Below are 12,853 nucleotides of genomic sequence, written 5' to 3' on the forward strand. Positions count from 1 at the left end.
AAAGTTATCTAGCAGTGAGTGATGGACAGTGGGCACTCAATAATGGTGAAGTTACTTCATTCATCTCAAAAACACTCTCTGTTTCTCCCTTAAGCAACATAGTATGGTAGTGTGGTGGTTAAGAGTCTAGACAGACCCAGTAAAATTCCCTATTTTACCTGCTAATTGTGTGACATTGATCAAGTTACCTTCTTTCTTAGAGCCTGGTTTTCTTCCATTGTAAAATAAGGAAAATTAGTGTTCATTTCACAGGGTATCAGGACACTTAAATGATTAGATACATGTAAAGTGGTTAACATGGGGCCCGGCATCTAGAAAGTTGTTTGCTGTATTACCAGTTTTATTTTCCTTTATCACCAAGCAACCACGGCCTCAGGATAACAGGCAGGGCTGATAACTGCTTCATAGCAAGAAGGGAAAAAATTGGTATGGGGGGTGCTCTTCCTAAATCTAGTAATACTTATGAAAGACCCCGTTTCATAAATGGTGCTATTGGAATCCCTCTGTGAGCTTTGACTGGCAACACTGACAGTGCATTCTCCTCCTCCTCTCGGCAAAGGCCAACTAGCAAGCTGCGATAACAGGAATGCAGCCCACCCCCTTGTAATTCCTCCTGAGATCCTAACCGGGATTTGGAAAACACCCGGATATGGTCAAAGAACCATCCCGGGTTTTGTACCAAACCAGACCGGACGAGACATTCCAGTAGATTAGTTTCTGGAAAGGACAGCACCCAGCACTACCCCCTCCTCCATTCACCCTATCCCAGTAACACTCGCCAGATTGGAGCCCTGGACTTAATTTATGAGAAAGGCCCTGTAGCCCAGGATACTGACTGAACAGGGCTGGCAGACTCACGCTGGGGTCTGCAGTTCAGCATCACTAGGCTGCTGACATGAATATAGAAGGGTTTTCTCTAGCAAAGGTAAGCTCTTTTCTCTCTTTCCAAACCCTACCTTACCTTCCTTTCTTTGTAAAAAACTTTTATTCATTTTGGTTTAGGGGAGTCCTGGGCCAATGGAGAGAAACTAAGTTGCTAAAAAGTTAAAGGAATCTTGGCTGGGTGCTCAGGGAAGTTAAAGGGAACAATAGGCTTCTTTTGTTCCTGTCTCCAAAATGGCCAAGACCACACTGGCTTGACTGCTTCAAGGACAATCCTGGAGTTGTAGAGAGTAGTTATTTTTTTCTGTTAAAATACAATGCTGAATTTCCATTTCACATGTTTGAGAGGTTTGTTGACGTGATGGATCTGAGAACTATATAAATGAGAGGTTCAAACACTTAAAAACAAATACCTGGTTTTGTTTTGAGATCCAAATTGGCATACAATAAACAAATGATGGATGAACTAAGCTATCAGTTTAAAATCTAAATTATTTGTCACAGTGCCTAAAACCAGAAATATTTTAGCAAACATGGATTCAAGTTCTGGATTTGCCAGTAACTAGTTGCTTGGCTTTGAGTAAATCCCTTCACTCCTCTGGTCTCAGTTTTCTATATGTCATGTTAAGAGGTTGAAAAAGATGGTTTCTAAAGGTCTTTATGGATATATGAATCTATGATGCATTCAATTTTTTTCTATTGAACATCTATTGTGTTCAAGCTTTTTGCTTGAGTCTCAAAACAATCCTGTGAGATAAATATCATCCCCATTTTTTGGATGAAAAAAAGTGAGGCTCAAATAGTTGAAAGTGATTTGTTAAGAGGCTGCATAGCTGTTACAGGAAAGAGCTAGGATTTGAATTCAGATCTTCTGATTTCAAATTAGTATGCTTTCTGTGCTACCAAAACTGGAGTGTGTGCAGATAAAGCAGCTTCATTAGTACAAGTGGAAAATATGTAGTGAAATATTATTTTCCAAGGAACGGTATGGTGATGATATGCTGGACACGTTTACCAGGATGGGGAGTAAACATTCTTACATTCCAGCATCAGGATTTCAGGTAAATCCCCTCCTAAGTCTCAATTTCATCACTTCTGACATCGTAGGGTACAGTGATACTACTTAAAGAATATCAGTTTTACTTGTAGTATCCAGAACCCTGTTTAGATTTTAACTTTCTAGCTTCCCTCCTAGTAAAGAAAAGCCTATAGCCAAGGGAGGTGAGAAAATCCCCATTTGGAATGTATTTTGAAACACGTGGTGCAGAAACAGCCAAAAAGCATTAAGAAAGCAGAGGACCAAAATGGATGGAGGCTTTTATTTTGTTGAGATTGGAGACAGGACCCAAAATATAGCTCAGCATTCCTGTGTTCATATGAGAGAGCCTTTGCTTAGTATAAGCCTGTCCATCTCAGTCTAACACAACTGAGAAAAAGAGATTAGGAGTGGGGGGAGCATTATCACATTAAAGGAACAACTTGCAAATTAGAGGGAAAACAGTGATGCAAATTGTTATGGATCATAGTAACCAAATCCAGGTGATGTTGGGATTACAGGAAGATAGGGTAAAGGTATGAAAAGCCTGATTTGTTGTTGGCTGACTTTCACCCCAGACTGGTCTTGGTGTATATTAACTATACTATGTCTAAGTCCAAGTAGAACAGAAATTCATTCTCTTTCTCTCTCTCTCCCTGTGTGTGTGTCTCTCCCCTCTCTGTTTTTACTTTGTCCCAGGATTCTGGCTCGTGTTACCTATTTCATTTGTCATTTTACATTTCCCTTTCATTTTTTTCCTCAGTCTGGCCTTTCTCTAAGACTTCCTCCTGTGGGTTCAGCTGAGAGAAAGTACCCCTAGCCAAGTGAAAAGTTTACACAGGGCTTTCGCATCCTTGATCTCATCTGATCATATTAGTAAACTAATGAGGAACCAAAACCAGAGATTATCTTCATTTACAAGATGAGGAAACTAAGGTTCAGGAAATAAGGTGACTTACTCAGTGTCATAAAACAAATAAACGATGAGTTCAGAACTAGAATCTATTTTACTAGTATTGTGAAATAGCTAAATGATTTTAAAGAAAATTTATGGATTTTCTCTTTCATCTGTTTTTCTTAATTCTTACCTGAGGATATGTTTTTATTGATTTTAGAGAACTGTACACCTGAAAGCTATATAGTTAAAAAAATTTAATCCTCACCCAAGGATATGTTACTATTGATTTTGTTCTTAGAGAGAGAGAGAGAGAGGGAGGGAGGGAGGGAGAGAGAGAGAAAGGGGGAGAGAGAGAGAGATGAAAGAGAAACATCGATCAGTTGCCTCCCAACCAGGGATTGAACCCACAACCTAGGTATATTCTCTGACCAGGAACTGAACCCACAACCTTTTGGTGAATGGGATGATGCTCCAACTATCTGAGCAACCCGGCCAGAGCTCTTTTTTCTGTTTTAATAGTTTATGAAAAAATCAAATTTAAAAAAATGACAATAACAACAACAAATGCATCTTTGGAAGGAATAAAAGCCAGTGATTAGAAAGAAAGAAAACTGCTAATATTTATCAGATGCCTACTAAGTCTCCAATTCTAGTTTTATTCAAACAAAACTGAAAACAGTGCTCAAACTTAACTTTGTTTGACTGAAAATTTCTGGTTCTTTTCATTATATCACAAAGAGACTAATCTCAGCCATATGCATGTACCTGTATGCTTTGTATGTGTTACTGTAATATAGAAACTTTTGAACATGTATGTATTGTGGCTATACATAAAATATTAAAGTTCTGAAATCCTGGCAAGTTTTATTTCTAAAGCTATTTCCTCACCTATACTAATAATACTCACTAATACTTTTTGATTACTTGTACACTTGACCACAGATTTGTATCCTATGCACTTAAAGATATTAATTCATTTAATCCTCACACTACTTGATGTGTAACTACGTATTAATTTCATTTCAAAAATAAAACTCAATGGCTATAGAAGTGAAGCAATTTATCAAGTCATATAACTAGGGAAAGTCGAGTCAGGATTAGTTTAGGTAGTCTGATTCCAAAGGCTATACTCCAGATACAAAATGGGGAAGACAATCCTTATTTCCCAAGACTTTGATAATTAAATGAGAAGGCAGATATGAAAAATATACTGTAAAGTAGAACATGATAGGCAAACAGTAGCTAGCACTATTTTTCCCCAGGTTTTATTGTCTAGCTCTTTTGGTTATTAGTCACCTTTGAGTGCTTATTCATTGTATGCTGAAGATCTGCATCATTCTCTTCTGGGAATATTTTCAGGGTTACTATGTGTTTCTCCAATCATGAAACTCTTACCTGGGACAGTTTTCTCCCTAGATAAGTGAGTTCGTGCTACAATGGCCTTGCTGGCAAGTTCCTGAAAAAAAAGCTTAAAGGAGGTCCATGTTGCATTCAGTCTTCCATTGAACCAAGGAAACACACTCCATATTGAAGGGTCTAAGGTATGGCGATTTGTTTGACCATATGTGGTACTACATGTAGGTGCATGTGAATGTACCTGTGTTTCATTAGTGAATGGGAATACTGACAAAGTATGAGAACTAGAAAGTCTCTTTGAGAATTCTGTATAAAACATTTTGTAGTTCTACCTTTTTTCATTTCATTATGTTCTCAAACATCTATGACACCAAAAAAGTAAGAACTATATAGTCCAGCTCTATTATTTTATATATGGAAAACTGAGGCTCAATAAGGTATACTGACTTTTTTAAAGTCACTCTGTATACCAGTGGCAAACTTGAACTGGAACCAACTGGTGGGAAAATATGTGTTTGTGTCACTTTATGTCACTTTAGCAGTAGCTGTTCATGGCACACCTATAGGGCCTATATTATTGTGTACAGCAATAGATACATAAAGACTTCTAAAACATAATGTTTGCCCTTAAATAGTTTATAGTCCAATCTGTAAAATGAACACAGTTCATGAGGCAGCTCATAGGTAGAAAGGTAACAATAATACAAAATTTGACTTAATGAAATTGGGTAGTATAGGGAGTAAGTAGTCGTTTAAGAAGACAGTGGTATGAAAAGGCTAGAGGGGACATTCAAGGGCAGTTAAGATTTAAGTTAGCTCTTAGAATAGAAATATAGAATGTAGGATATGGGGAAGACAGTAGCCAGGGGGGAGAAGGATGAAGAAAGACACCAGCAGTTATTGCCTATTTTGTTCTGAGCATTAATTATATTCTGTCCCTTTCATATAAGTTTTCAAATTTATTTCTTCAAAACTGATATTGTTATATATACTTTATAGGTAAGAAAACAGGTTCAGAGTAATTAAATATTACCCAAGTCTACACAATGGTCAGTAGGGGATCCAAGTTTTAGAAAGAGAAACCCAAAAACATGTTCTCCCCTATATCAAGGGCTTTCTGCCAAATGTCATATGAAGATTGGAGATCAACACTTGTACTAGTGCTGTGTGTAGAGGGGCCTGAGATTTTGTAGGGAAGTCTATAGGTCTGTTTATTAAGCAGGGTCAATATCTAGGCCTAGCCCAAGGTAAATATCTGGGGATTTTCGATTCATATGTAAGTCTGTGCATATCTTTGATTTTTTATTTTTGATTAATTGTCCCTATTCATGTGCTTAGGATGAGGATTTAGTTAAATAATTTATATAAACTATTGAACATGGTGTTTAGCATGTTGTGATCTCTCACTAAATGGTAACTACTATCATTATTATCATTATGAATGATATTGATTAGATGTATTTTTGCCTATATATGAGCAAATACATGTTTCTAGAGGTGATCAAAATAATATATAATTGCTCATAGGATATAGGTTTTTCCCAGGTATGGTTATAATTATGGATTTATATGTGTTCTTTGTGTATACTCATCTGAGTGTGCAAGTATGTTTTCTGGAAGGTAGTATGGCATAGTGATTAAGAACATAGACACTGGAACCATTCTTCCTAGACTCACAGCCCAACTCTATCAGCTGTTAACTAGGTGACCTTGGGCAAATTACTTTACATTTCTGTTCTGCAGTTTTTTTTCTGTAATATGGGGGTTATAAATGGCATCTTCTCTGTAGTGTTGTTGTGAGGATTAAATTATTTAATATATGTAAAACACAAAAATTGTTTGGCTTGCTAAGCACACATGACATTGATATTATTATTGTTGTTATTATTCTGAAATTGACAAAGGTTCTGTGTGACAATCTGATTCTATACATGGATGCAAGTGTGTACAGATCTTTTTTTAGGTTAAGATTTCATGTGCCTATGTGTATGCAAGTGTATGTATATGTATGTTTATATTATGTTGTCTGTGTTTCTAAGTTTGCTTATAGCTGATTATTGTATGACTGAATGCTTCTTATTAGTCTCAAGAAGTCTAACCTCCTGGTTGATGTACTGAAATGAGACACTAGAGAATTAGTTCTGACTCTGACTCAGGATTGGACCCATGAAATGAGTTTGTGCATAGCAGATAACCAGCAGAGAACATTTCTTATAAGTTATTATTTCCATGACACATTCTCATTTGTTGTTTCATGTTTTCCTTTTTGCTATTCACATGCAGAAAAGCACACAAATTCTAAGTTTATAGCTCATTATATTTTAGCAAACTGAACACACTCATATTACTAGTATGTAGATCAAGAAGCAGAACACTATCCAGAAGCATTTCTCCTCTTCCCTTCCTAATGACTGATTCTTACTTCAAGGGTACACACTATCTGGCTTTTAGAAGCATAGATTTTTTTGCCTGATATTGTTTACATAAATGAAATAATAGAGTATGTATTATTTTGCATCTGATTTATTTCTGCAACATTTTGTTCATGAGAGGTATCTGTATTTTCATGTGTAATTGTAATTTGTTTGCTGTCATTGTTATATAAAAGTCTATTGTGTAACTAAAACATTTCACTCATTCATTCTGGTGTTCATGGACATTTTGGCTGTTTCCATTTTGGGTCTATTAACATTCTAGAAAATATCTTTTGATGAATTCTCATTTGCTTTAAAACACATATCTTAGGGGATGGAAGGTGGCAACAATGAAAACAGAGGCACAGGGAGAATTAGTGACTTGATTCAGGTACTAAATGAGTCAGTGACCCAATCAGGCTTCTGGTGCCTGTTTCCTGATTCTTGAGCCAAGGTAAAGGAACTGGATCCAGATTTCTCTTTTGAGGGAAGCAATGCATAATTATCAGTATAAGTGACTGTTTAACTTTGCCCTCCAAAGTCCAATGTGTACAGATCATTGAACACTTGTTGAACTGAAAGTAATAAGGTAAGGTATAGATTCTGGGGTAATTCATTCTTGTTTTCTCAGTCATTCCATCTGGCTCTTGCCTGTTTAATTTCCAGACACATGCAAAGCCCCTTTGTTCTCTTTCTTGCATACCAGGAGCTATTCATTTGCCTGTTTCCCAGAGTAATGTGGGCCATGGAGCCAGGCCATCTCCTCTGTGCTCTGCTGTTCATACAACCATTGTGGCTCCAATGGACTGATGGGGCTACTCGAGTCTACTACCTGGGCATTCGGGATGTGCAGTGGAACTATGCTCCCAAAGGAAGGAATGTCATCACTAACCAGCCTCTGGAAAGTGACACGTAGGTTTAATCTCTTGTGGAATTAGAGCTAGAGTTGGGGGACATTCTTGAGGTCAGGAGGTAGCCTCTTGAAGAACTTTTTTCAGGATGTGTTAGTAGTCAGTTGCTGATCTCTCTGGAGCATACACTTAGGGGCATGTTTGCTGAGAATAAGGCTAGTTGACTCAAGAGCCAGAATTCCATGTGGAGTCTGCTCTTCCACACTGAGGTGTCTCAGCATTTTTAAGGTCCTAATGGTAATTTCATATTCCTTTAGTGCTAAGATGATATCCACAATGCTGTTTAAAAAACAGTTCTTTACCTTAAAAAAAGAAAGAAACATAAAATATATACAGTGTTTGTTAGATATGTGTGGTAGAAATATACCAATTTCAGATATGTAAAAAGGAGTAAAAATATAGTCTTAAAATCAAAGAAAGAACAGTAATATGTATCATTTGTGTAATACTCTGCTTTTGACAGCCACCATACTAGACATTTACATACTTAGTCTTGCCTAATTCTTACAAAAGTTCTAGGAGGTTAGTATGAATATCCTAGTCTTTTAGGTGAAAAAGTTGAGGGTCAGAGTCATCAAATAACTCAAGTCTCACAGCTAATAAATGTAAGAGCTAGGATTTGAACCTGGGTAAGGTGGATGCAAAATTGGTACTCCTCTCACCATTTTACCTCTCACAGACCCCACAGGATTAGTCTTTTTGTTGTTGTTGTTATTGTTGTTGTTGTCTTTTGCTTTATTTTTGTCCTAAATTATTTGAAGGAAAAAATCTGGGGGAGATATCAAAGGAATGCTACTTTTTCAGAAGTATAATTGGCATACAATATTATATTAGTTGACCTAGAGGGTATTATGCTAAGTGAAGCAAGTTAGACAAAGACAAATATTGCATGATTTCATTTATGCTTGGAATTAAAAAAAATCAAAACATATGAACAAACAAAATGAAACCAAAAACAAACTCAGAAAAACAAAGATCAAACTGATGGTGGGATTAACAACCTTTTTTGATTTTAGAGCCTTGCAGATGCTTCAAATATCTCTTTTTAAAAAGTGAATGAATGTATTAAGGAATCTTTTCTGATCATGAATCACTTTGTTTCTCCAAAGCCTCTGTTTTCCAAAGTTCTCTGTAACATCTCAGAGCTTTCTAAGAAGAATTAGAGTAAGAAAAACAGCTCTTTTTTTTAACAAATCATTTTTCTAGCCATCTAGTTTTGAAGTCACAGACTCTTTGTTTTAAAATCGTCCTTGAGGGATAACTTGTTATCCTCAACCCCAATATTATGAAGTAGTAGTTAGCATTTATTAAGCTTTTACTATTTCCAAGGCACTGTCCTAAGCTCTTTATGTATTTTAATTATTTTATCACCAGCAACACCTGTCCAAGTTTGGTATTATGATTATCTCCATTTTGCAGATTGGAAAATTGTGCACAGAGAAGTTACATAAATTGCTCAAAGTCCCACAGATTTGGAAGTGGTAATATCAGCATTTAATTGAACTATTCTGCTCCAGACCTTGAGGCATTAACCATTTCACTATAAAACTTCCCATATGATACACTTCCCAAAGTGATACTAAATCAGACAACATGGGTAAGGAGTTAGTCACTTAAAAGGAATGAGTCCTTAGTTGGCTGTTTTCCCATTATTATACATTAAATTGAGCCACGTGAAATTGCCTCTTTTGTAAGCCTGTAGGCTAAAAGTGATCAAATATCATCAATTTTATATGCTTTTACTTAATATTTCCCATTATGAAACAGTTACACTCTAACTTACAGCTTTCATGTTTTGATCAGTATGTCCCATTTCCTCTTGTTTTGCCCTAAACAAAGATAGACATTTTTTGGTCAGCCTCCTCTAGAAAATTACCCTCTAGAGGTCTGAAGATTGTGGCAAAGTTGTGGCTCTCTTTCTTTCTTCCCAGAGTAGCTTCCAGCTTCTTAAAATCTGACAAGAACCGGATAGGGAGCAGCTACAAGAAGACCATCTACAAAGAATACAGTGATGGCTCATACATGCATGAAATGGCCCAGCCTGCCTGGTTGGGCTTCCTTGGGCCAGTGTTGCAAGCTGAGGTGGGAGATGTCATCCTAATCCACCTGAAGAATTTTGCAACTCGTTCCTATACCATCCACCCCCATGGTGTTTTCTATGAAAAGGATTCAGAAGGTAAATAGATACAAAGGGCTCATAGAAGGGCTCATAGATACAGAGAACATACTTAATGGTTTCCATAGAGGAGGGGGTTGGGTGACTGGATGAAAACTGTTAAGGGATTAAGAAGTACAGATTGGTAGTTACAAAGTAGTCATGAGGTTATGAAGTATAGCATAGAAAATATAGTCAATAATATTGTAATAATTATATATGGTGTCAGGTGGCTACTAGAAATATCAGGGGGGATCACTTTGTAAGTTTTATCAATGTCTAACCAGTATGCTATAAACCTGAAACTAATATAATATTGAATGTCAATTGTGATTAAAAAATGAAAAATAAAAATACAAATCTGCCTTTTATCATAAAGAATTACTTAAATGGCATTTCCATAAAATATTTGTGCTTTAAAAAGAGAAGAGTATGCTCTGACTATAAGGGAGCATTATTCTAGGGTCAAAGTCTTCCAAAAGATTTAATTTTTCTTTTTAAGAGAGAGTTCAGTTTACTCATCTGTATCTCTCACTATCCCAGGCCAGTGACCTATAATACAGACACCACAGTGACTGAGGGGAATAGAGAGGGAAATCAAAAAGTCCTTTTATGACTTCTGGCAAGTTACTTTTCCTCAGTTTCTCTTTCATAAAATGGGGAAGTGGACCAACTGACCATTAAGCTGTCTTTAAAATGAAATTCTGTGATTGTTTTCCAAAGCCAGTGCTTGCAGAAAGGGAATTCTTTTTTTTCCCCTGTGCCTCCATGCCACTGACTTTGCATTAGGTTACTACTAGTTGAAGTTTTTGTGGTCACAGCTTCTTCCCCAATGGCTGCCCCCTCTCTACCCATTGTTGATTGTGGAATCTGGGGTTCTTTAGCTAGATATTACCTGAATGTGTGCCATCCTCAGGTTGTGAGAAACAATGTGCTAGACCTTAGAACTTTACCTTTTCACAAGACTGGACCTAGGTGTCTCAAATGTCAGCCTTCTCTTCACTTCTTTATCTGCCAGGGTGCCTCTTACTCACCCTGGGACTGTGGATGTGAAATTTCATTTTCTAGGCTCCCTCTACCCAGATGGCTCCTCTGGTCAGCTGAAAGCTGATGACTCTGTTCCCCCGGGAGGCTATCATATCTACAATTGGACAATTCCAGAAAGCCACGCACCCACTGATGCTGACCCAGCATGCCTCACCTGGATCTACCATTCTCATGTAGATGCTCCACGAGATATTGCAACTGGCCTCATTGGACCCCTTATCACCTGTAAAAGAGGTATAGGCTCCAAGGGTGAGCTATGAGATGCAGTTTGGAATATCTATGGGAAGCAGTGATATAGTTGAACTGCGTACATGTTAACAGCAACCTGAGGAGTGTTCATTTAGAACCATTGTTTATCAGCAGGAATAAACAATGCCAAAGTCCATTTTCACTATTTTTTAATCCTCACGTGAGAACATGCTTGTTGATTTTAAAGAGAAGGGAAGGGAGGGAAAGAGAGAGGGAGAAAAACATCAATGTGAGAGAGAAACATAAATTGGTTACCTCTTGTACTCGCCCTAACTGGGACCAAACCTGCAATCTGGGTAAGTGCCTTGACCAGGAATTGAACCTGTGACCTTTTGGTTTGTGGGGATGATGCTCACCCAACTGAGCCACACTGTCCAGGCCCTTTTCACTATTTTTTCTATTATATTACCTTCTTTTCCTAATAAAAAAAAAACCCTTTTCTACTTTTAAAACTTGTTTCTAATCACTTAAAAATTTGAATTAGTAATGATGGGGGTCAAGTCACATAAAAGTAAATTATGTCATAAGAGTTTAAGTTTGGATAGTATTGAAAGTATAGTCATCAGGATTTGGGAAGGATTGTGGACGTGGTTGGGAACAGTCTATGTTTAAGATGTAGTAAGGCCTGAAGACCCAGGTGTTACAAGAGTATGGTCAGATAAGGCCCTGGTTGGGGAAGTCTCCATCTGTTTTTCTGTTGCTGACAAACTGTTTTAAAAACATGTTTACTGTATTTTTTCCATTACCATTGGAAAAAGGTTACCATTACTGTAACCTCCATACATCCCCCTCCCCTCAGCAATCACCAACCTGTTGTCCATGTCCATGAGTCCTTTGTCCTTTTTGCTCAATCTTTCCATCCCCTAACTTTCCACCAATAGCTGTCCTCCTACTCTCTCTCTATGACTCTGCCCCCACTTTCCTTGTTAGTTCAGTTTGTTCATTAGGCTACCTCTCTTCCTATTTATTTCTTATGAATACCCCTTGGAGTTTACTGTTGCTAAGGATAGGAGGTTCTTAAGGGCACCTTTCTTCCTTGTACTAGGAACCTTGAATGGGAACTCCCCTCCTCGGCGGCAAGACGTGGACAGTTACTTCTTCCTGCTCTTCAGTGTGGTAGATGAGAATCTTAGTTGGCATATCAATGAGAATATTGCCACTTACTGCTCAGACCCTGCCTCAGTGGACAAAGAAGATGAGTCCTTTCAAGAGAGTAATAGGATGCATGGTGAGCTGGGATGCAGTGGCCACACTAACAGTAAACACGGATGAAGGGTCTCTTCAGGGTCTAGCATTTGGTGGGTGCTTTCACATATCAGTCCTTTTTAATCCTTACAAGGACCAGAAGTAGCAGGTGGTTTTACCTTGTTTTTACCTATGGGGAAACTGAGGATTACACAGCAAATAAACCACACAGCTAAAATCCAATCCTAATCTGTCTGACTACATTAGGTACCCTGCCTGCCTAGGGTGTTGATTCTGTATGCTCATGCAAGCTGGAAGAATTTCCCACTTTGTGAAGAAAAACAGTTTCCTATTAGGGAATCCATCATGTTAATTAAATTTAAAACTAAGTAAAGGCACAAAAACCCTGGGGTATAGGCAGAGAAGTGATTTTTAGGGAAAAAAGTTTTACTTCTGTTTAATTAAGGGAGTGACTTATTTATTTTTGGTGACAAAGGTGGGCTCAAAACCAGACTGTCCCAAGGAGAAGTAAAAACTCAGAGGGAATATGTAAGGGATAACTTGGACAGGTCAAATTTTTTTTGGATTTTAAACCAATTGCTTATAATAACCATGGTAATTAGTCAGCTAATTTGACAATTGTCCATTGGAAATTTTAGAAGGGAATTGGCCTGGAAGGAAAGAATTGCTTACAAAATAAACCACATTCCTTAAAAAGTG

At 37.5% G+C, this 12,853-nt stretch overlaps 1 protein-coding gene across 3 annotated transcripts in view; it reads left to right on the forward strand.

The window, feature by feature from the left end:
* Positions 1 to 859: 859 nt before the first annotated feature.
* Positions 860 to 12,853, forward strand: part of HEPH (hephaestin) — a 75,574-nt gene continuing 63,580 nt past the window's right edge. For 2 of the 3 annotated variants that reach the window (XM_053666510.1, XM_037135619.2), the window contains exons 1-5: positions 860 to 925; positions 7,293 to 7,498; positions 9,429 to 9,673; positions 10,721 to 10,933; positions 11,994 to 12,176. In XM_053666510.1, coding sequence (XP_053522485.1) covers positions 896 to 925; positions 7,293 to 7,498; positions 9,429 to 9,673; positions 10,721 to 10,933; positions 11,994 to 12,176 — 877 coding nt within the window. In that variant the 5' untranslated portion in view covers positions 860 to 895. Of the gene's footprint in view, positions 926 to 7,292; positions 7,499 to 9,428; positions 9,674 to 10,720; positions 10,934 to 11,993; positions 12,177 to 12,853 lie in introns of those variants that run through there. The other variant, XM_037135620.2, reaches the window with a different exon arrangement.

This window comes from Artibeus jamaicensis, unplaced genomic scaffold (assembly GCF_021234435.1).
Source record: "Artibeus jamaicensis isolate MK-2021 breed Jamaican fruit bat unplaced genomic scaffold, CSHL_Jam_final contig_457, whole genome shotgun sequence".
NCBI lineage: Eukaryota > Metazoa > Chordata > Mammalia > Chiroptera > Phyllostomidae > Artibeus > Artibeus jamaicensis.